This window comes from Saccopteryx leptura, chromosome 4, assembly GCF_036850995.1.
Source record: "Saccopteryx leptura isolate mSacLep1 chromosome 4, mSacLep1_pri_phased_curated, whole genome shotgun sequence".
NCBI classification, from domain to species: domain Eukaryota; kingdom Metazoa; phylum Chordata; class Mammalia; order Chiroptera; family Emballonuridae; genus Saccopteryx; species Saccopteryx leptura.
Window position 1 is genome coordinate 52,926,971 of NC_089506.1, and position 25,400 is coordinate 52,952,370.

A 25,400-nucleotide genomic window follows, 5' to 3' on the forward strand; every position below is an offset into this window, starting at 1 on the left:
ATGTCTCCTTAAATTTGAAGGGAATTTGGCACTGAAGCAGGCTGCACAGTGGGGGAAAAATTTTTGAAGGGAATTCACTTTTTGTAATTTATCCCTGAATGTTGACTTAAGCTCCAAATACAAAAGGGTTGAGGAGCAGCAAGACTGAGCTTTTCAGATCTGGAGGGACCCCACTCAGTGAGGCCGGTGCCACCAGCAGCAGCCTCAACCCGCCCACCTTACTAGAGGCTCTGCACACAAAAGAGAGCTGTTGGAATCTGCAGCATCTGCTCTTCTCTAGGTGACCTCCTCATCCCAACGAACCCTGTATCCTCAGCTAAATAAATCAGGAATTAATGCAGTGGGTGTCTGTGCTATTCCTGCCAACCCAGGCCCACCAAAACTTTGCCCTCCTCATTCCCATTTTATTTCCATTATGTTGTTTTCACTGTACATGGCTCACGATTTTTATATAGATAAAACTTTCAAGCTTTCCCTTGTGCTTTCTTTTATCCCTTCATATTTGGGAAAGGATCATTCTTCTCAAGGAACTCAAATATGCCCAGTTTGATATTATCCCAAAGCTTATACGTTTTATGCTTAAATATTGAATTCATGTGGAACATAGTTTGTTATATGAGGTATGGCCCTAAAAGAAATTGCTGTGGTTTTGTTTTGTTTCTAGACTATTAAATTTAATGGGGTGACATTGATCAATAAGAATACCTAGGTTTCAGGTAAATATTTCCATAGCATTTGAATTGTTGATTGTGTGTGTGCCCATTACCCAAAGTCAAATCATTTTCTGTCACCGTATATTTGTCCCTCTTTACTCCTCTCCCTCCACCAGTACCTCTACCCTACATTCCCCCCCGTAACCACTTTACTTTTATCTTTTATTTATGTCCATGAGTTTCACTTTTATATCCCACCTATGTGTGAAATAATTAAGTTCTTAGCTTCTCTGATTTTTACTTATTTTACTTGTGTTTCTAAATGATGTTGGGAGACTGGTTATTAAATTAGTATTCCTTTCTTTGTTTTGTGATAGCTATTACATCATGCATTCAATTCATAAACAGCTGTACCAATTTCTGGGGTGTTCCATCCTATTTAGGTATACTTCTTTTTTTTTATAATTTTATTTTTTTAATGGGGCGACATCAATAAATCAGGATACATATATTCAAAGATCAACAAGTCCAGGTTATCTTGTCTTTCAATTATGTTGCATACCCATCACCCAAAGTCAGATTCTAATTGTACATCAATAGATATGATTTTAATTATTATTTCTAACATGGTTTATATCTGGGACTAACTCTACCTCATCATTTGTCTTCTTTCACAATATTGCTGTTATCCTGTGAAATATTTTTTCCAGAAGGATTTAGTCAAGTGAAAAACTAGTATATTTTTTATTCTTGAATTTAAAAATTAACTTGATAAAAATTTACCATCTTTACCATATTCATTCTTCCATTCAGGAAACATTTCTCTATTCATGTTTCAAGTAATGAAGTGCTATAGTTTCCTTTACACAGGTCACAGTGATCCCTAAAGAAGCTAATTCCTAAGTTGTTTATATTCTGTCACTATAGTGAATGAAATGTTTTTCATTACATTCTTTAGACACAATGCTGATATAGCAATATCTTTGTTCTATAGAGTTGATATAAGTAACAGCCTTTTGAAGAATTTTTCTGTATCTTCTGCAAAACTACTGTGAAAACATTATTCATGATGTCAACCCATCTCCCTTTAAGCAATAAATTCCTCCCAGAGGTCAGAAAAAGGTGTTTTGTTTTGTTCCTGAGACAAATTTAACCCAATGACAACAGCTCTTTAAGTACTATATTTTATTTTATTTTGTCTTAGCAGTCAAGATATTAAAAACTTAAGTTCATGTTTAATGCCGCACAAATGAACTAAACTTAAATGCTTACCACACACGTTTTTGTTTCTTTTAATTTGTTTTGGTTTTACTCATATTTTTAATTGTCCCATTTTAATTCTGTAATCCACCTTAAATTGTCTTTGGAGGTAGGCAGTTAGCCTACAAACGTTATGTACCTTAATATGCACGTTCACAAGTAATCAAGCTACATGATAATTGAATAGTATTGTTCATCTGTATCTAATTATATATGCTAAAAACAGTGTAATCAACCTTTTTTCTCCAGGACACACTGTAAATCTACCCCTTTGTATCCCTTTGAAGACAGCATTTACAGAATGTGACGAGTGATCCCCTAGGTCATCTTGAATCCTCTTTTAAATTAAAGAAAAATGGAATCATTCTTCAGAAACTTTGGTACTTTCAATATTTTTAATAATAAATTGCACGGTAAAACTTAATTACTGGTCAATGTGCAGCAAACACTATGTCATCAAGCCACAGTCAGGATATAAATGAGTGAGGAATGATTTTGAAGAAGTACCTTGACAAGTTTAAATTATGAGCAGCTCCTAAATCATAGCTTCTGAACTCTGTATCAGACCCTTTAGGCAAAATTAGCTACTCTTTATTCTGAGTTCTGATGACCCTTGACTCTTTATAATTACTCCATTACCGCCAAGGAAAACCTCCTGCCCATGCAGATAAAGCCTGTCCCCTCACACTGCTCTCACTGCATTGGTCATTCAGCACATCCCTCCTTACACAACAATTGTCCCTCCTTTAGTCTATTCACTGCAAGTTCTGATTCACCTTCTGATTTCCAGTGCCTAGCACAGTATCTAGCACTTCTTTTTTTTTTTTAAATAATTTTATTTTTTTAATGGGGTGACATCAATAAATCAGGATACATATATTCAAAGATAACAAGTCCAGGTTATCTTGTCGTTCAATTATGTTGCATACCCATCACCCAAAGTCAGATTGTCCTCTGTCACCTTCTATCTAGTTTTCTTTGTGCCCCTCCCCCTCCCCCTTTCCCTCTCCCTTTCCTCCCTCCCCCTGTAACCACAACACTCGTATCAATGTCTCTTAGTTTCACTTTTATATCCCACCTACGTATGGAATAATGCAGTTCCTGGTTTTTTCTGATTTACTTATTTCACTTCGTATCATGTTATCAAGATCCCACCATTTTGCTGTAAATGATCCAATGTCATCATTTCTTATGGCTGAGTAGTATTCCATAGAGTATATGTGCCACATCTTCTTTATCCAGTCTTCTATTGACGGGCTTTTTGGTTGTTTCCATGTCCTGGCCACTGTGAACAATGCTGCAATGAACATGGGGCTGCATGTGTCTTTACGTATCAATGTTTCTGAGTTTTGGGGGTATATACCCAGTAGAGGGATTGCTAGGTCATAAGGTAGTTCTATTTTCAGTTTTTTGAGGAACCACCATACTTTCTTCCATAATGGTTGTACTATTTTACATTCCCACCAACAGTGTATGAGGGTTCCTTTTTCTCCACAGCCTCTCCAATATTTGCTATTACCTGTCTTGTTAATAATAGTTAATCTAACAGGTGTGAGGTGGTATCTCATTGCAGTTTTGATTTGCATTTCTCTGATAACTAAAGAAGATGAGCATCTTTTCATATATCTTTTTCTCTTCATATCATATAACTCTTTCACCTTTTAGCACTTCTAATCTACTCACATTGTATCTTAGTTGCTAAGACTGTTGTATCCCTTTAATGTGACCTTTTTTTTCTTTTAATCATCAGGGTCTTAGCCACCTCTGCGTGCCCAAACTTGTCATATTAATAAATACTGGTTGCTGTGCCCATCCACCATTTGTGTTTGCCTATTCTAGCCTTTTTTTTTGTTTGTATTTTTTCTGAAGTTGGAAATGAGGAGGCAGTTAGACAGACTCCCGCATGTACCCAACCGGGATCCACCTGGCATGCCCACCAGGGGGCGATGCTCTGCCCATCTGGGGCGTTGGTCTGTTGCAACCAGAGCCATTCTAGTGCCTGAGGCAGAAGCCATAGAGCCATTTTCAGCGCCCGGGCCAAATTTGCTCCAATGGAGCGTTGGCTGCGGGAGGGGAAGAGAGAGACAGAGAGGAAGGAGAGGGGGAGGGGTGGAGAAGCAGATGGGCACTTCTCCTGTGTGCCCTGGCCGAGAATCAAACCCGGGACTCCTGTACACCAGGCCAACGCTCTACCACTGAGCCAACTGGCCAGGGCTATTCTAGCCTTTTGAGGACATTTTTGGACCTTCATTTCTAGGCTCTTCCTCAGTCCCTCTGAACCGCAGTGTCTATCACCAGTGTAACTTAATGTACTGCCTTCCATGCTTTCCAGAACAGAATAAGAGGATAGGAGATTGTGAATAAATGGAAGAACCTTTCTCAATATGGAAAGAATCAAGCTTTAGACAAAACATGGGCCAATTTACCAATGAATGAGGCCCCTTCTGCAGTTAAGCAATGCATATGTTTTGGAAAACATAATAATTATTCTTTAGTGCATCCTTCTCCCAGCCCGTCTCATCAAAACCATGAATGGTCTGAAACAGTCTAACCCTCTTTATGAATGTGAGTTGTCTCCTCAACAAATCTTTCTCAGAAACCTACCTAGTCATATATTGACATAAGATCTGCTGAGTTTGCTTTCAGAATCTAGGGCCCAGCTCACAGCCAACGGTCAGATTTTATTTCCCTTGAGGATCTCTACTGAAAAACCTTGTGTTCCTGTCAACAGGGACAGAGTTGTCCCTCACAAGCAAAGTTTTCAGGTAACAGAATCTTGGTCTCTGTGTTACCAAGGCTTAAAAGAAAATACTTTTAGATAGAAACTTTTTAAATATTATCCACATTTGTTTTCAAAAAAAAAAAAAAGAATGCTGAACAAAACTATTTCTTGATAACTGCGTTTGAGAGACAAATGTATAAAGGTAGTATAAGTCCTAAGCAACTTTTCATGGAACGCTGCACTCTGACCTCCTTACATAGGACTTCTGCACCCTAATGGGACACTGACAGAGGGTTTCTGTACTTTTCCACAAAGGGATATTTGGGTCCTCCATCTATCTTCAACTTCCTACTGCTACTTCTTTTCTATATATCTTATTTTCTGCTCTCTCCTCTCCCCTTGTCCCTTTCCTTCTTGGTTTATCACAGTTCTGAAAAACTCACCGGCTTAGAAGTCTGAATTGAGGAATTATATTCCCATAGTTTCTGGAGTACATGTTATTCTTTGTAATCCTTTACCCAAGGGCCTATCACATGGACCTGCTGACCTCCAGCACCAGGCTTCTTACTTTTCATTCCAAGTCTACTTTTACCATCACTCTTGTCTTCAAAATTCACATATATAACCCATTCAACACCTTGTCCCCACCATTCTTTGATATTTTAAGCTCCAATTATCACTTCTTCCCCCAGTTTAGGCACCCATTCACATATGTCATATAAGTTACAGCACCATCTCCAGCACAATTTCAAATATCCTGTTTTCTGACTATCATATCCTATAGCCCAATATACTTACAACACCATCTCCTACAATTCCCCAACCTCAGCAAGACCTCTACAGTCAACCATAACACATACTTTTGACCCTATCACTTTTCTTATCTATCACCACCCTTGTATCCTCACCTATCTCCTAACCAGTCTAAATTACATGTGCTGGCCCTATAAATGCTCCCCTGCCAACAGTCATAACTCCTCTGCTCCTCTCTTGATAAAACCCATATTATGGTTGAATACAACTGTGTAACTACCCCATGCCTCCACCAGAGCAGCTTAATGTTGCTGTAGAAAATTAGAACCATGCTGCCTGGACTGACCTCAAATCACAGGCCTCAAAACAGCACTCACTACTGCCAAACAACTTACTTCCCTAGGAAGTTTGTTTTCCCAACTTCTGAGATAATTATTCACATCTTCTCTGTTCTCTTCAAATTTCCAACATTGCTTCCTCTCCTCTCTACTCTCAGCTAATGACCTTGCTTCATAATTCATAAACATGCAATCAAATTAGAATGACCTCATCTTTCAACTATCAATTCTCCAACCTTACTGTATCTGGGTTCAAATATTTTTCTTTCATTTCTGTCAAAAAAGGAAGGAGACACAGGAAATCCTGTGTTCAGTAATCATCTCTCATCCTCTTAAAAATATCACTCCTACGCCTGACCAGGCAGTGGCGCAGTGGATAGAGTGTCTGACTGGGATGCGGAGGTCCCAGGTTTTAGACCCCAAGGTTGCCAGCTTGAGTGCGGGCTCATCTGGTTTGAGTAAAGCTCACCAGCTTGGACCTAAGGTCGCTGGCTTCAGCAAGGGGTTACTCAGTCTGCTGTAGCCTCACAGTCATGGCACATATGAGAAAGCAATCAATGAACAACTAAGGTGTCGCAATGAAAAACTAATGATTGATGCTTCTCATCTCTCTCCGTTCCTGTCTGTCCCTATCTATCCCTCTCTCTGACTCTCTGTCGCCATAAAAAAAAAAGAAAAAATTTTAGGCCCTGGCTGGTTGGCTCAGTGGTAGAGCATCGGCCTGGCGTGTGGGAGTCTCGGGTTCGATTACCGGCCAGGGCACACAGGAGAAGCGCCCATCTGCTTCTCCACCCCTCCCCCTCTCCTTCCTCTCTGTCTCTCTTCCCTTCCCGCAGCCAGGGCTCCATTGGAGCAAAGTTTGCCCTGGCGCTGAGGATGGCTCTGTGGCCTCTGCCTCAGGTGCTAGAATGGCTCTGATTGTGGCGGAGCAACACCCCAGATGGGCAGAGCATCACCCGCTGGTGGGCATGCCGGGTGGATCCCAGTCAGGCGCATGCGGGAGTCTGTCTGACTGCCTCGACTGCCTCCCCGTTTCCAACTTAAGAAAAATTAAAATTAAAATAAATAAATAAATAAATCACTCTTCCTTGCTTTATCACTCCTGTTACTATTCAAACATGACCCAAAATCTTTCACAAGGCTACTGTCTCTGAAGACTAGATAGGAGCTGAAGGATCCCCTGCCAAGTTCACTTCAGTTCCTTGTTATGTGGGCTTTTCCATACAGCTGCTCAGAACACAGCTTTACCCAGAGCAAGGGATCCAGAAGAGAGAAAAGAGGGAGTTATCAACACAGAAGCCACAATCCTTTTATAACCTAACCTCAGAAGTGGCAGTTCATCCTTTTGATTGTATTCTATTCATTAAAATCAAGTCACTGAATAAAGCTCCACCTCTTGAAGAGTATCAAAGAATTTTTTTTTTTTTTGTATTTTTCTGAAGCTGGAAACGGGGAGAGACAGTCAGACTCCCGCATGCACCCAACCGGGATCCACCCGGCACGCCCACCAGGGGCGACGCTCTGCCCACCAGGGGGCGATGCTCTGACCCTCTGGGGCATTGCTCTGCCGCAACCAGAGCCACTCTAGCACCTGGGGCAGAGGCCAAGGAGCCATCCCCAGCGCCCGGGACATCCTTGCTCCAATGGAGCCTCGGCTGCGGGAGGGGAAGAGAGAGACAGAGAGGAAGGAGGGGGTGGGGATGGAGAAGCAAATGGGCGCTTCTCCTATGTGCCATGGCCGGGAATCAAACCCGGGTCCCCCGCACGCCAGGTCGACGCTCTACCGCTGAGCCAACCGGCCAGGGCCTCAAAGAATTTATTAACATATTTCTAAAACCATCTGTTTAAGTTATTCTAAATTTGATACTGAATCTAAAATTTCCTCAGTCCAACATATACTCAAGGTCCTCTAGAAACTGACGTATGTCCATCCCAGGATCACCCTATCTCTATTTGAATCCCCTATTATGCGCCTTCTTCATTCTTGTCAATAGTCACACGCTTCCTTTCCTTTAGTATACCTTCTTCAGAACTCATATATAAAGTTCTGATTACAATACCATAAATTAACCTAAATATTGTCATGTATATATTTTCAAGTCATTTTATTTATGATTTATTTTTTTATTTTATTTTTTATTTTTTTACAGGGACAGAGAGAAAGTCAGAGAGAGGGATAGATAGGGACAGACAGACAAGAACGGAGAGAGATGAGGAGCATCAATCATCAGTTTTTTGTTGCGACACCGTAGTTGTTCATTGATTACTCTCTCATATGTGCCATGACCGCGGGCCTTCAGCAGACTGAGTAACTTCCCGCTCAAGCCAGTGACCTTGGGTCCAAGCTGGTGAGCTTTTTTGCTCAAGCCAGATGAGCCCATGCTCAAGCTGGCTATCCTGGGGTCTCGAACCTGGGTCCTTCCGCATCCCAGTCCGACGTTCTATCCACTGCGCCACTGCCTGGTCAGGCTATCTATGATTTATATAACTAGGATTTCACTCCTTGAGAGCCAGGACAAGTCTTCTTCTCAATCTGGATCCTCCCCAATGCCTGGTATAGGATTATGTGCAATCATGAATAAATCAACCTAGCCAGCTAGCCAGCAACAGAAAGAAATGTCTTCAAAATAAAATTAGGTATTTTTATAGCCCTCTTGTCAACCAGTCAATGTTTTTACAACACTGTGTAGGAGGTCAATGCCTTATCCATTAGGCCCCTGGGACTTCCTCAACATTGTTTAAATTATAAGGAATTGGTTAGCTCGTGTTTTGCTTGGTGTTACAATTCTACAACCTTGCCCTCCCTCCTTCTACATCCATGTCCTCATATATCTTAGAAACTATCTGACTTGAAGACTTAGCCCCGATCCAGTCTCTGCAACCAACCCACAATCCTGACAATGGATGTGAGGGCACTGATCCTGGACCTAATCTCAACCTGACCTTGCACCTCTATTCTAAAAACTGGTTTCTAAACTGTTTCAGAAGCCACTTTTATATTTCTGATTAACTAGATTCTCTGTCCTATGTTTGAGTTCCATTCCTGATAACTGTTTTAAAAATATCCAGGGTTTGTGCTAATCATGTATGTTAAGACAAGTAGACATGGTAGACATGTGAATGACTGTCATGAAAGAAGAAGTATTTTTATATTCACAGATACCTAGAAACAGTTGGCGTAGCACACCACATGCCTGTGTGACATAGGGAAGGACCAGGGTCATGAGGGGACAGAGGAAGCCAGGGGAAAATGTAAGCAAAAGACTTTTTTATTGTGGTGGCCAAGGGAAGGAACAAGTAGGTCATGGTTTTAGGATTGGCTTGTTTGAATAATTTCAATGGGGTTTGGGTTATCCCAAGTTGTCTGAGACCTGACCCAAGGGTGATTAGGGCATACGCAACAGTGGCCTGGAGAAAGAGCATGATAAAGAAAGTGGCTACAGGTATGGATTCTGGATTGGTTGGTTTTCATATGAAAGGCATATTCATTTATTATCTTGAAATTAGCTAATCCTGGGAAAGGTGATCCCTCTAGGGTCACCAAGGCCCCAGATATCAAAGCATAAAATACAAAAACTAGAAAACAGGTTATTGTAGTAACCCACATAGGTCTGACCTTGGTCCTGCCTTGTTCCTGCCTATACTCTTACTACTAGCTCAAACAGCTTTCAAATACACACAGCATCGGCATGACCTAGGGATTAAGAAATATAATTCTGAAATCAGATACAACTGGATGAAAATATATAACTGCTCCATCAATAAACAGTTCTGCAACCATGGGTAAGTCACTTAACATCCCTGAACTTCATTCCCTCTTCTGTATAATGGAGATCATAACACTACCTACTTAATGCAAGTACTTACATACATAAGGCACTTTGCCCAGAACAGAGTAAACAATCAAAATACATCAGCAATAACGACTATTTTTTCTCCCTCTGATTTCCTTGAAACTGTATGTGATTAATATATAGTAGACATTCAAGAAATGAATGTTGAAGTTGACTGAACCGGTAAAGGAATGAATTTAAAAAATAAATAGGCCCAATTCTTTAACCAATCACAGAAATACAAGACTTTTAGCAATGTAAATAATTGACAGGCTAGAACTTGGAAGTTGAGGTCTGGTTAGCATTATAGTTTAATCCCATGTGCATCTCTGAAACAGCATGGAGATACTATTAGTAAGTAGCCTCTCCCACACAGGAGATCTCTTTCCCTTGCTGGGAGAAATTTTATTTTGCTCTGCTGTCTACATGGCACTCAAGGAAGGATAATCCTATCCCTATCTTCAAGAACAAATCCTGGAAGCCCCATTCCCATTGCCAATGATTGGCTTAGGGATGAGAATGTGACCCTTTCTGATCTAGTCTTCTGTTTGACCAAGAAATTCTGCAGCCAGTTGAACAACTGAAGCCTTCTTGGAACCATGAAAGAAGCTGCCTATGGCTCAAGTCAGCAAGCTCAAAATGGCAGAGTGAAGATGTGGAAAATACCTGGGTCTTGAGTAAAATAACAATAGCTAACATTTAATGAGTGTTTACTATGCTTCAGAGATTCTTCTAAATATTTGTGTGCATTAACTCGTAAAGATCCTCATCACTAATATCAGGTAGAGATGGTTTCATCACTGTTTGCAGATTGTGAAACTGAACCCTGCAGAGTTCTTGCAGTCTGTGCAAGGTCACACAGTAATAAGTGGTAAAGTCAGGATTTAAACCCACACTTAGGCTTCAGAACTTCTATTCTTTGTCTCTTTGTTTCTCTGAATCTGGATAGTGCTACAGACACAGAATCAAACCAGACCTCTCTGGGCTTGTTATCAGATCTAAAATATCTTATTGTTAAGCCAGTTTAAGTTTGGGTTTTTGTTAAATGCAGCTGATGGCACCCTACTCGGATCCTTCACTTGTAAAAATCAGGATATTTCTACATTGTCTCATAGGGTTGCTGTTAAGATAAAGAGTTCAATAAATGATAATGCCCCCTCTTTTGTGGATCACTTCCTACCACCAGTCATCACACCTTTCATAGTTTTCCACAGCTTACTGAACTTCATACAACACTCCAGCCCAGCCCAGGACTTTTAGGTCTCCATCTATAGAAATGTGTATATTCTCCTGGAAGTGACCCAGCATGCCTCACATATGAAAACCAGCTCATTACTCAGCAAAACTATTCTCTGATAGATCTTTCTTCTAATGCAAACCCTAGATCCTGGGAATTATTTTCTAAAGTAACTTCTTGCCTTTTTTGTAATTAACTGCAAAACCAAGTAGGTCCTGAATAGCTTAGTGGAGTATCACATCCTAAATCAGCTTAAATGAAAAAGAGTTACATTCTCAGCTCACTTTCAGGACATATTAACTGATAACTATGATTTACAGCTGTCATATGAATATTCTGAATATAAAACTAAAAATATTAATTTTAGAGTAACTTCCTCAAAAAGGTAAAGCAATGGAAAAAATACTTTTGTACTTTGATCTATGCCAGATTCCTGGAAAGGAGATTTTCTGATGCTCTAAGAAAAAAATATATGCATTTTGATAAGCCTTTTATCATATATTAAAACATGTTTTTAAAAGAGCTGCTCATTACTTTAACAAGTTGTTGAGCTGAATGTGTATTTTGTATATTTTTCAATTGCATCTTGATCATTCCCTAATTTGAAACTCTCTATAAAAATTATATATCCATTGCATTTCCAAAATCCAACTTTCCTTCCTTTTCCATTTTATAGCAAAAGGCTTTTCACTGGCAATGCAAATTTAAATTTGTATAGTACTTTATGCTTTCTAAGTGCCCTCACAGTCATCTTCCTAATGCGGCAACTCTAAAAAAGGAGCTAGGAAAAATATTCTTATGCAAAGTGTCCAATAAATTAGTAAATTTATTTATGGTTACTTTCTTTCTTGGGCACTATTCTAGGCACTGATAATGCAGAAGGAAACAAAACAGTTGCCATCTTCAGAAAACTTAAATTTTGGCAAGAAGGCCACACAATAAATAAGTAAAGAAGTCTATGAGGAAGCCTGGATTCAAATCCTGATTGCTTGACCACAAATTTAGAGCTGTTTTCAGGGTACCATTTTGCCTCTCTGGTCCAAATTAACTGATGGACAAAAGTTCTCTTTGCCATGATTTTGGCAGTTTGATTTCCTGGACTCTAATCTTTGGGTTTCCAAAAGATCTCAGAATTTTCCCACTCCTCTTAAGTCATTCAGTGGACAATTGTCAAAACAGCATTTAATAACCAATATATTCAGAGCACTATTACCAGGTAGTTAGGGATGAACACCTCCAATTTCCCTACTAAAAGAGAATTTTGGAATTAAAAATTAACTTTAAAAAGGAAACATACATCATTGGAAAAGTACATACACATAAAATTCTAAAATACAAATTAATATCCTGCAAGAATCTACTCATTTGGTTCTCAGCAGCTGTCTGGTTACACAATGTGTCTATGAGACAGCATTTCAGATGACTCCCCTTCACCTAGTTTCCATCTAACAGCACTCACTAGTAAGTTCACTTGTCCCATGTATCATTAGTAATTCATGACTTATTTGAGAAAGTGCAGGGACAGCACTACTACAGACCTAATACAATGAATATCGTATTAGGAAGAAATTAACAAATGAATTGTTGCTAAATCAATAGGTGTTGAAAAGAAAATTACAATGATAGTAAAGCCTAAATAATTTATACACAATATTGATTTTTCCATTACATTAATTATTCTTTATAGCACACATAAGGAACTTGGAGAATAAAACTTTCAAAGCAAAGAAACTTATCTTTGGTGGTGTTACAGGCTTAAGTCTGAATTTAAAAGACAAAGAATGGGGCCATGAGAGTTGACAAATATTTTTAGAGTAAGAATGCATCAGAGAATAAACTAGACACCTCCAGTATTTCTAAATTCCTTCATGTTGCCCAATGTTTTTATACAGAATATGTTTTATATTTATCAGTAGAACTGTTGAGGCCCTGGCCAGTTGGCTCAGTGGTAGAGCATTGGCCCGGCATGTGGAAGTCCCGGGTTCAATTCCTGATCAGGGCACATAGGAGAAGCGCCCATCTGCTTCTCCACCCTTTCCCCCTTCTCTCTCTCTATTTCTTTCTTCCCCTCCCGCAGCCAAGGCTCCATTGGAGCAAAGTTGGCCCAGGCTCTGAGGATGGCTCCATGGTCTCCACCTCAGGCATTAGAATGGCTCTGGTTGCAACAGAGCAGCGCCCCAGATGGGCAGAGCATCACCCCCTGGTGGGCATGCTTGGTGGATCCCAGTCAAGCGCATGTGAAAGTCTGTTTCTCTGCCTCCCACTTCTCACTTCAAAAAATACAAACAAAAAAAATAGAACTATTGATAGAAATGTTTGTTAAGAGGACAATTAGAAATAAACCTGTTAATCTATGTCTTTCATTGCATATACAGAGGCACAATGACAAACTCGAAGAAGCTATGTGGGAAAGAAAACCTTCTCTGACACTTCTCTCCCAGATTCTGTAGGTGAACTAAACTTAAATTCAGTTGAATGAAGTACAGGTTCCTTAGAGCTAATAATTTTCTCAGCCAGCAGAAAACAATTCCTATAGCAGTTTTAGCATATCAACTAACTTTCATAGAGGCAAGGGCCTGAGGATGACCCTCAAGTTTACGGACCATTGTTGACTCTAGTCATGACACAAAACCATGTCCTAGAAAATAAAAGAGAGGATTCTGTGCAAAAGGAGGTTGTGTAAAAAAGGATGGAAGTTGGTATGTTCTTCAGGGGTGATGTTTTTCCCAGCAACTCAATCCCCTCCAGTGGCTGAAAGAAATGAACTTAGCACATATGCACCAATCCCAGTAGATGTCCTAGGTACAGATGATGCACTATTATTATGCCATCTACAAATACATATGTTCAGTTCTGTCTTTCTCATGGCATTTTGACTCGTGAAAATAAAGCACTGAAATGATAGTTCTTGTGTCAAGTTTCCTCAGACATCAACTTTATTTAACTATTTTCTCAGTATCTCACATTAGGAGATTCCAGGTTCATAATGCTTTGCACAGAGAGTTGCACGTATACATACTTTCAAACATCTCATCTCTCCCCAAAAATAAATATGGAAATAGTGTTTTAAAAGTCATTTAAAACTGAAACATTAGAATTGCTTCAAACGTAACACAATTCCTTCTCTTCCTCACCTTTTACCTTAAAAGATTTAAAGCCACATAAATAAAAAGCCACTTTCTTAAAGTTCTCGGAAGAAAATCAAGGAACAGAAAGCATCTCATCTCATAAATACACTTTGGCAAACTACAGCCAGTTTTGCAAACTATTTTGTCATACCTTAAGTAATGTTGTTATATAACTTCAAGTTCATAAAATACTATACACAGATGTAACATAAAGTGTGTGTTGTATATTATGCATCATAATACAGCTCTAACTGCCCAAATCTGTCACCATTACCAGCTAACTCTGGGGTACTAATATGACAAAACACCCAAATTTAGCATGACTTTTATTACTCAGCAAAAAGTCACCTGTCTATGGTGAATGCTCTCTAGCGGAGTGTCCTTTGCTGCATTCACCATTCTTTAGGTGGAGACTAACAGTCCATAGAGAAAACAGGTTATACAGGTACTAAAAGAAAGAGCATTTGATCTTGATCTCCTTTGTAGAACTGAACAGGGTATTCATAAAATTAACTAGAAGAAATTTCAAACTATTTTAAGGCACTGTGCTAGTTATTCTGCATTTCCATCACTCCCACTCCCGCAGCCCCAAATTAATTCTCCATCTTTCTCTGCCTTGCTGAAGGCATGAAATGTACCAACTAGCTGTCTAGTACTTTAGCTTCCTTCTAGGTGGGTTCAGCCAATGTAAGACAATGGAAGGAGATAGACAGATGGGAGGCGAAAGTGGTCAAGACGGTCTCTCCCCTACCCCTTTCTCTGTGCTTCAGCCCATACGTATGGCACCTGCTGCTTTCTACAATCAGCTCCTATGGGGAAGCCCTTCCTACCATGGAGATGGTAGCTCCTGTCAGGCTCCAGCAGACAATGGATGCTGACAACATGGTTCTCTCCCTCTTCATCTAACTGAAACACAGTTAACAGTTTCCCCTTCTTCCTCCTGGTTGCAAGGTACCTCAGGTTCAACACTGGTGCCTGACCCCCCTGCCCCATACCTCTGTAACTTGTCCTTTGCAATACCTGAGTGTGCCTCTGCTTACTGCCAGGACCCTAACTAAGACAGCTACCAATAAATAGCAAATTGGTATAGAAAAAGAATGTATAAGCAAATAAAAAAGCATCAGCAGCATTTAAGTAAACCAATGCTCCAAGTCAGATAGCCTCCTAGTAGTTGATTACTTCCCATAAATGTACTAAGGAGACAAACATTGCATACAAAATAAATGTCTAGCCTCTACTTTCATTATTACCTTCTCTCTGTTTCAGTTCTTTTAGGATTTCGTTCTTCATCTTGACTACTTTTGTCCTTCTTCACTCCCTCCTCTGTAGCATCCTTCTAATTTACACTCCGCATTCACTGTCGTTCTCTCTTCCTTAGCACGTCACATTGTTCTTTACTGTATTATACTGATCTTACCTTGAAATTTCCACACACAGGTTAAGTTACTGCATATCTATCTTTAAAGTCATGTTTATGCTTCTGTCTAGCTCTATGCTTTCACTTTTGAAGTAAACCTATAAAATTCTACAAATTCCTAATTAAAGTCCACAAAATATAGAAGCTATCATCCAGGTTTACAGTCATACATCCATAACCTTGAATCCCTTGGAAGAAATACTCTGTAAAATTTAACAAATAAATTTGAAGGACATCCAGGTAGTTAGCATTTCTTCCCTCTTATGTTTATAAAGAAACTGGAAGGCAGGAGCGACCATGAACATACAGTGTTAAATGCAAGGTTCTGACAACAAATAACACAATACTTAGCAATAAAAGCACAGTAAGATATTAATAAGAGCAATGAACTACAAATATTTATGTGCCCACAGGCAACTAATTCAACTTCACTGCAGGATTGCTTCAGTTATTAATTTAGTTGTGTGTACTTAAACATTTTTTGTTGCTGTTTCATTAATTTCCCATTAAAAAAATAAAATGATATGCTGAAGAAAAACCCACAAGTTTCCATTCAACAATATTCATTAAGCGCCCATTGAGTGTTCATGGTATCTTAAGAATTAACATTTACTTTTATCATTCATGGCTTTAAAAGCTTGCAAATTCATTTTTGGATCATTTAGGATGAAAAGTTCCAGATTCCAAAAGAAGAGTACAGGTTTATTTATCATTTTGATTTTACACAAAATATCACAAGCATATAAGATGAGTTCAGTGAGAAATAACAGCTAACTCTATATATGTCAGGCTCTGTGGCTTTCACCATGAGATAGAGCTATTCCCCTCATTTTCCAGAAAGAAAATTGAAGTATGAAGGTAGAGATAACTGACTTATTCAGGGTTAAATGACAGAAAGTGGTTGAGCCAAATTAAACTCTAGATAGTTTGACTTCACAGTGCATGCTCTTAAACATTATCCTAATTACATTCACAAATTGAGCATCAGCACAATTCTCAGTGGGTGATAAGTTTGTCATTGATGTCTTCCAATTTCTCTTGAAGACTTTTTTTCCTAACTCAGGGTCTCCTCCCTTTGCTCTCCAAAGTCACAATCACTAGCCACAACCACCTCAACCCTCTAATTTTGACCAGGAATAATCCAGAGTCCACATTATTTATACTTTTTTACCTTCCCATTCTACATCAAAGTTGCCAACCTCTCCATTAAGGGTATTTTTCCCAAAGTAAAACTGAATGATGAGATTAACCTTCCCACGAGGCAAGCCCATGATTTTGTGATTTGTGACAACAGAGAAACCTCCTCAAATGTTCCAATAAGCCCTGGCCTCTATACTTACTTTTACTCCTCTTTTAGAGAATCAGGGGAGTTGATATGTTGTTAATTATGGAAGACAACTACGAACAATTTATATTAGACTTAATAATTTGCACCTGAAATAAGAAAGTCTGATACCAAACGTTTGATAATTCTGTCTTTAAAAAAAACCATCATCTTCTCAAATTATGCTATTTTTACAAGGTAATCTAGAACATATGATATATTTTTAGCTGACATTTACTGAGCATCTTCTATAGGTCAGTGCCTGTGCTGGACACTCTACATGTGTTTTACTGTGCAACTATATTTGCTAGAGAAGGATATAAACAAATAACATTGTCTTAAGTTAAATATTTAGTATACTTCCCAATATATAGTTAAATTCTTAGCTATAATTAAAATAAAGTTGTTTCAGCCAATTAAAACCAACAGAGAATAAATACACGATATCCATAATTTAACAAACTAAAAAACAAGATAAATGATTACTATAAAATACTAATTTGGGTTCCCCATTTAATTGTTTTCATACTAAACCTATTTCTTGGCCCAATAATGACTTTATTTCATGACTCTTAAAATCACATTAGAATTTGCCAGTCTCAATTAAACCTGTTTAATTCATTATCAAACATAAATGACTTTCAAATGCTATAAGCCTCTGATTGTCCTTAGTCAAAATGAGATGATAATAATTAGCTAGGAAAATAATAATATACGAGTCCAAGATTAAGCAAATTCACATTGTTAGTGGCTAAATTAACCTAGCTTCCAATTATTACATGAACGTTTATATTTCCCTAAAATCAACCCTTTCAAAAATCCCAAGGTAACCCGCAAGAAAAAGGCAGAAAAATAAATCATCTATTACCATTTACCACTTTCAGCCTTATCTCCACAACTCAAAAAACTGAATGAGTTTAATTCAACCTCTGATTTATATAGCAAATATTGGTGGTTTGAACCAGAAACAATACATTAAGAAGAAACCCTGAAATGAACAGAGAAGTGAATATGGCATATAGGCAAAACAATCTCCTATCTCCTGAATTTTATACTGCACACAAACCTCATGGTAAAAAATTAACCCTTGCAGTTTTTTTTTGTTTTGTTTTGTTTTTAAAGATTTTTATTTGTTAATTTTAGAGAGAAGTGGGGTAGGAGTAGGAAACAACTCCCATATGTGCCTTGACCAGGCAAGCCCTGGGTTCCAAAGCTGCGACCTTAGTGTTCCAGGTCGATGCTTTATCCACTGCGCCACCACAGGTCAGGCCAACCCTTGCAGTTTAACATTTCTAATTAGAAGAGACATCAAAAAGATTATGCTTTACAAAGCAGTATGCGCCATAATATTCTAGATTGCCTTTGAAACAGAGCTCTGCAGGCTCCTTATATATTTTAGTCTGCTGTCTACAGGAAAAGCAATAACCAGATGATGTTTCAAAGTGCTTATGGTTTTTGGTGGCAAGTTGTGTTATATTTTCTCATCTTACTTTTTCTTACTTATTACTAAGAACAAACATTCCAGTACACAAGATCTATTTGTTGCTCTTGGCCTTGAATGTACAAACCAGTCTATACCATCAGACTGTGTTTGATTAAAAATTTCCCTTGTTAGAAATATTTACAAATGATGAAGAACTGTCTCGTTCATTTGTACTCCTTTTCCTTCCTCCTTTTTTTTGGGGGGGGGTGGCTTTGGTTTCTCTGCATGAGGTAGAAAAGGGGAGGAAAAAAATACCCTGAATTCAGCTTAGATTATAATGCAAAACTTAAAATAAAAGGCCATACAGGCTTGGGCTCTTCCCCAGAAAGGATTTCCTTTTACTACATCAGTAGTCGATCTAAAGTTTTCATTGCTATGGAACATGCCACCACAAAAGAGTTCATTCTCATTTTAGACAGTTACAAATTGTATAAAGTTCTTCTTACTCTGACTTAAAACCCTTATCCCAACACTTCTTTCTGACTTATCCTAATTCTGTCCTTTGGAAAAATATAGAACAAGTCTCCTCCATCTTCCACATCTTCCTCCATTGAGAATTTAAAGGTAACTTTTATGTCTCTCTTTCTTTTTCCCCTCCCCCCTATTAAATATTATCAGTTCCTTCAATTATTCCTCATATGGAATGGTTCACAGATGCTGCAAACAAATTAGAGCTGTAGTTTGACTTAAATTTTTCCCTAAATAGAATGCAAAAAACAGATCTGAAGGTTCATTTATTTCTCATTTATTTACACCTAAAATTGACACAAATGAAAAGAATGTCTAAGAAGTCTAGAACCCAATGGTCCACTCAAGAGCCATGTCTATGCTAGCTGCCCTTCTCATAATCACACATACTCACACACACCAGTCATGTGACACAAGGTGGATCAGAGACCCTCATCTCTTTAGCCACGCTAATTAGCTGTAAGAATAGTCACAAGTTCCTACCTGAACTAACTAAAGTCATTCCCCAAAGTTCCAAACTGGAATTCAGAGAGGACTTGTTTTCCTCTCAGCTTATGGAGGTATTAGATATGATAGCCACTTACTCATTACATGGAATAAGCCCATTTGACAGAATGAGATCAATATGCAAAAGAGTATAAGGAGAAAGACCCCAAATCTCCAATTCCAGTCATTCTTGAAACTAATTCTACCCCTACCTTTCCTATGATCTGGTTACTAGGCCAGTAATTTCCCTCTGACTGAACTGAGTTTGAGTTAGGCTTGTAGCATTTGAAGGACAGAAGGTCCTATATAATACAATACAGTGTGTCCGTAAAGTCATGGTGCACTTTTGACCAGTCACAGGAAAGCAACAAAAGACGACAGAAATGTGAAATCTGCACCAAATAAAGGGAAAACCCTCCCAGTTTCTGTAGGATGATGTGGCAGCATGTGCATATGCGCAGATGATGACGGAACACTGTGTATACAGCGGAGTAGCCCACGGCAATGCCAGTCGAGATGTGGACGGTACACAGGAAAGTTCAGTGTGTTCTGTGGCTCGCTAAATTCAAATCCGTGACCAAAGTGCAACGTGAATATCTGTGCATTTATAACAAAGCGCCACCACATAGGAATAACATTACTCGGTGGGATAAGCAGTTGAAGGAAACCGGCAGTTTGGTGGAGAAACCCCGTTCTGGTAGGCCATCAGTCAGTGACGAGTCTGTAGAGGCCATACGGGATAGCTACCTAAGGAGCCCTAAAAAATCTGTGTGTGAGCCCACATCGAACTGCACTGAATAGGTATGAAACTGGGAGAGTTTTCCTTTTATTTGGTGCAGATTTCACATTTCTAACGTCTTTTGTTGCTTTCCTGTGACCGGTCAAAAGTGCACCATGACTTTACGGACACACTGTATTTATAAGTTTCCAACCATTCTAACAGGACCAACAGAATACAGGTCATAAAAGAGAAAAACTGCCATCCTACCCTACAAAAATTTTGGATAAAATCTTTTTCCAGCATCATTGAAGAATGAGAATAATACTTACCAAAGAAGATCAAGGTCTATTTTACTTAAGAGCTTAAACTCATAGGGCTGACACTGTTTGTCCAAAACTGTATTCCTAGAACTATCATAGTGTCTGGCACACAGAAGGTACATAAGACACCCTCCACTATACTTGTCATAGCAAACAGTATGCAAAACATTGCATATGGATTACTAAAATGAAGATGTGAGTGCCCTGGGAAAAATTTAGGCATATCATTTCACCCTCTTCAGATTAGATTACCCATTCACCATATAAATGGTGGGACTAGATTATCTCTTCAGTCCTTTTTTATCCATAAAATGTTACGATTCTATCCATACTCAACAATGGTAAAGAAGAGTCTTCTAAAGACCTAGGCATGCTTAGGGAGAAAACATACAGTGGAAAAAAAAAAACGTAACTGGGAAAAAAAGCAAAAGAGAAATAACAAGAACCAATCATCAGTGAATGATAAAAGAGCTCATCAGATGTGCCATCTTTCTATTAGCTTCTTATCCTATTCTAACCAATTCTGTGGTTAGAAAGGCCCTCTGTGCTGAATCCAAACTGCCAGCCACCAAGTCTTTCTCCTCCCTGGGTCTTATAATCCCTGTGATGGCTCCTTCAACTCCATGATGCATCTGCTTTTAGAGTTGGCTTCCCACTTCCCATCTCCTCCCAGTCATTCCACACAGTGTTTCTTGTCACCAACAGATGATATTCCCAATTACATTGTATACACCCCCCGATCCTTGTTTCCTATCCTGTCCCCTGCAATATCTGTCTGATGCCCAAATGTCCCTAATTTTTCATTTAGATCTGATGTTTTAAACTTAGGATTCTGTCTCAATATAAACATCATAAAGTGGTATCTCTATAAATTACTGTGAACCATTTACACTAAGTGGCTCTACGGAACTGACCTCAGATCTTTCTGTGAAAGAAGGCCTTGCTAGGGAAAATATTCTTATTACAGTTAACAATCCATGTCTTTATAGTAATACTTACATACCTCCATATTGAGTACTTTATACCAGCACATTATACATTTTGCATGCATTTTCTCACTTAGTTGTCATAACACCTCTGTGAGAGAAGTACTAGTAATTACTTAAGCTTTTAAGATAAAAAAATCTGAGGTTCAAAATGAGTAACTTATTCCTGTTTCTATAGCTAGTAAGCAAAGAGCTATATCCATCAGACTCCAGAATCCTTGCACTGACCCATTATATGACTCACAACGGTACTGATCCCTGTGAGAAATGGGGGACCAGGAGAGGGGCTCCAAGTGGGGGGTACAAAAAGCAAAGAGACTAGGGAACTAAAATCATCTACATGATCTACTTCTTGATTTTGCTTTGAGTCAGCCTATTGGAAGAAGAACTTTGTTCCCATTATGTAGCAATAGGTTATCTGCCATTTTGTATTGTGAAAATGTATCCTCCATTATCCAAGCTAAACTAATTGACTGTAGAATGCCATACACAGACATTCCAATCACAGAGACTAACTCAGTCTTCTATGTGAGGAAGATGCTATTGAACATCTCTTCAATTTTTTTCTCTATAGCTTTTTATGCAGGGCATCTTACATAAACCACAACTATTCTTTCCTTCAGCATCTGGAGAAGAAAAGTAATTGAAAATATCAGGAAGGGGAGAGAGGGGTGAGAAAGAAAAAGAAGAAAGACTATAAAAAGTGCCACCCAAAAAAATATACTACCACTAAAATTAAAATAAAGTGAACCAGTGCAAGGGAATTGTCTGATAACTTGTGAATCAGGAAGAAATGAATGTTCATGGCCCACTGCTAATCAAAGAAAAGCATTTGACTGTGCAATAGAAACCATATATTTGAATAGACAAGGTGGAATTTTCCTACATCACAGAGTATAGAAATGTTAGGTATTCCCTTTAGAAGTGAGACCTTACAGCTATTATCTATGCTGGATCTGTAGCAGCAGCATTGTTTCATCATTAAGCAAAAATCCCATTACTTTTAGATTCCATAATCTCTAATTCCTCCAAAACCTTCATCTATTCACTAAGACTTTTGGATGCATTGGTAGAAAATAATGCTAAAACCTATTTCAGGGACATTAGGTGTTTCTGTGTGATGGTCAAAGTCTATAGTTTTTGGTGAAATGGAAGCTGGGAATCAGCCTAACAAACTATTTGGGGTCCTTCAGGAATTAATACAGAGAGGTCAAAATCCCAAAAGCATAATTTTGGGTAAAATGTAGCCGAGTTCCCCTCACACTGAAGTAAAAGTCTGGAAGTAATAATTAATTGAAAATTTATTTTAAGCTGAAATAGAAGGGAAGGATTTGAAATACCACACAATTAGATATATTTAAAAGTAAAAAGTCCTTAAACTATACTAAAGAAGTTTAATGCCTTCATTCCAAGTCTAACCAGTTTTCATTCTAACCAATTTCCATTAAACCCATGAAAGGCGCAGGGAGGAGAGAAAGCATTTGAAAAACTGCCGGAGTAAAAAAATTCCATAATGAAATTTTGCTTCATTCTTGGAGAAATGAAGTAGAATTAGATGCTTCAGTGATGGTGAATTCCAGAATCTGGGTAGCTGCCAGTAAATGAAGCTTTTCCATAATGTCAAATGCAAAAGCTAACTGATACCAACATATTGAGCTTGAGTTTTTAAATTCCTATCTCTTTACACCAAATTGTTTGAAACCTTTGAGATAAAAACTTCAATAAACTAGTGTTCCGAGCTTTTAATATTTTAGTCCCTTGAGCAAGCATGTCAGATTAATCTTCAAATTGCAATGGGCAGAAAGAACAGTCAACCAAATTCCTAAACCCATGCCTCTCTCAAAGGATGTTAATAATGTAAGCAGTTTCATTAGCTATTAAGATGTCAAATTTCCTAATTCTTAGCTGTATTTCTATTTGGGGGGGGGGGTGGTGGCATTCTATCCTGAAAGGAAGGGAGTTTACTTATTATATCTTTGTATGCACTTAGCATTTAGCACAATGCCAGGCACACAGTAGGCACTTAAATACTTCTGGAAAGAGTTGATGGACTGGCCTAGGGGAAAGTGAAAATCTTGCTGAGAACAAACAACATGAGTCAAAATCCTGGCATGGCTCAGCAACAAAAACCATCTCCAGACTTAAGGTTACCAAGGTAGAGCAGGAATTTGAACACGTATCTTCAAAGTGCCATCAACAGGACTGTTTCCTGAGCTGGACAGCAGCCACCCCAGAGCCACACACAGCTTCGCCGAGCCTGGAAAACTCCTGCCCTGCCTCGCTACTCTCCACTCCTCGCCTTTTACTGGGTTTCCACTCACAGAACTTAGGAACAAGATTCCCCCTCGCTCATCTAACTCAGGCCTCCTGGCCGTTCCAAGGTTTCCCGAGCATCTGTTCCCAGGGTCGCCAGACCGAGCTAAGGCACACGGAAGGACAGACACGACGGCCCCGGACGCCTCTGAAGGTGAAAGGGGGTGGAGAGCGATGGGAGCGGAAAGAGGACACAATTCGAGACCAGAGCGCCGTTCCGAGGGTTCTTATCCCCTCCCCAAGCCTCTGCCCCAGCCGCTAGGAGACGCTGGGGCACCACCAAGCCCGCCCAGGCAGCGCGGGCGGCCGGGAGCCGGGACGGAGGAGAGGAGGGCGGGAGCGGGGCAGGGAGCCGGATGGGCCGGGGACTGTACCTCGTGTGGCTGTGGTTGCGAGGAAAGTCCTTCTTCTCCATGATGGCCGGCACGCAGTTGGTGAGCTCCGTCCAGTCGGCGTGCAGCCCGCAGCTCCAGCCGGTGGAGAAGCGGGAGAAGAGCCACGTCTCCTTCTTGCCGGGCCTGTGGCAGGTGCACTTCTTCTGGCCCGTTTTGCAGCTGCAGGGCTGCTCCAGCCGGATGTTCTTCACCAGGTGCCGGCCGAACGTGGTGCCCCCGGTCTTCTGGATGTGCAGGAACACGATCACGTCGCGCCCTTTGATGTCGAAGTCCACGAAGCGGGTCAGGTCCTTCAGGGTGAAGTTGAATCTCGGCACGAACCTGGGCAGCGAGCCGCTGTCGGGAGCCTCGGGGTCCGGCTCCTCTTCCTCCTCTCCTTCCTCCTCCTCCCCCGCGTCCCCGGGCTCCTCGTCCTCGCCCTCGGGCGCCGCGTCCCCCCGCGGCCCCTCGGGCGCTCCCCGGGGCGGCAGGGCCGGCTGGGGCCGCCGCTCCCGCTCCTCGAGCCGCGCCTGAGCCCGGCGGGCGGGACCCGGGGCGGCGGGCTGGCCGGCCCCCGCGGCGCGCGGCTGCTCCGCGAAGTTGGCGCAGGAGCTGGTGCAGGAGGGGGACACGTACTGGTACATGATGACCACGAAGAGGAGAGTGAGCACCGGCGTCAGCAGCCACTTGTTGAACCTTTCATCCATGGTGCCGCTCTCAGGCCGGCAGGCAGGGCGGCGGCGGCAGCGGCGCGGACGGGAGCCCGCTCGGAAGTTTCGGGGACGGAGGGGCGCGGCTCCGAGCCCGCCGCTCCTCCATGCCCCTGACGCCCAGGCGTCCGGCTGGCTGGCGGCCCCGCGGCACTCCCGCGCCCGAGATGAGCGGAGCCGGGCCTGCGGACCGAGCGGGGAGGCGGGCGCCCGCGCGTGCGGCGGCGGCGGCGGCGGCGGCGTGGGGCGCCCGGCGCTCCCGGGAGCGCCCGGCTCGGCCCCCTTCCCGCTCCGGCCGGGGCGCCGGGCGCGCTCTCAGGCGACACGAGGCAGCCCGCCGCCCGCGCCCAGGCGCAGAGGAGAGCGGCTCCGGTCCAGGACCTGCCCCGGGCAGTCGAGCAGCGGCGGCCGCGACCGCGGGGGCTGCATGAGGCTCGCCAGGGCGCCGGCCAAGGGCGAAGGCGCGGCCCGACCCCGCAGCCCCGGGCCGGCCGCGGGCGCCGCTCCCCGCACACGCGCCGGGAGCCTTTGCCCTGAGGTCGGGAGACGCCGGACGCGGGAGGCGCGAGGGCGGACGGCGCCCCCAGCAAGTTTGCAGAGAGCCCCCGCGGCCGCTGCGGACGAGGCGCTGGTGCGGAGCTCCCTGTCCCGGAGAGGCGCACGGAGGCTCCGCGTCGGTCCGCCCAGGCGCGGGCACGCAGACACACTCGCAACACACTGGCTGGCACCGCCACAACCCGCCAGCCGGTGTAACGGGAGCCCTGCTACCCGCAGCAAAAACCTGCCGTAGGTACGGAGCATGCGCCGCAGCCTTCCCCAGCCCCGGAGGAGTTTCCAGGGGAGGAGTCCGCTGCTCCGCGGGGCTCGAAGAGGC

At 41.3% G+C, this 25,400-nt stretch overlaps 1 protein-coding gene across 3 annotated transcripts in view; it reads right to left on the reverse strand.

The window, feature by feature from the left end:
• HS6ST3 (heparan sulfate 6-O-sulfotransferase 3) overlaps positions 1-24,523 on the reverse strand; it is a 914,631-nt gene extending 890,108 nt beyond the window's left edge. For all 3 annotated transcript variants that reach the window (XR_010751038.1, XR_010751037.1, XM_066380672.1), the window contains exon 1: positions 23,817-24,523. Coding sequence is in view for 1 of the 3 variants with exons in the window: in XM_066380672.1 (XP_066236769.1) it covers positions 23,817-24,523 (707 nt within the window). In the remaining 2 variants the exon portion in view is untranslated. The remainder of the gene's footprint in view (positions 1-23,816) is intronic.
• Positions 24,524-25,400: the final 877 nt, after the last annotated feature.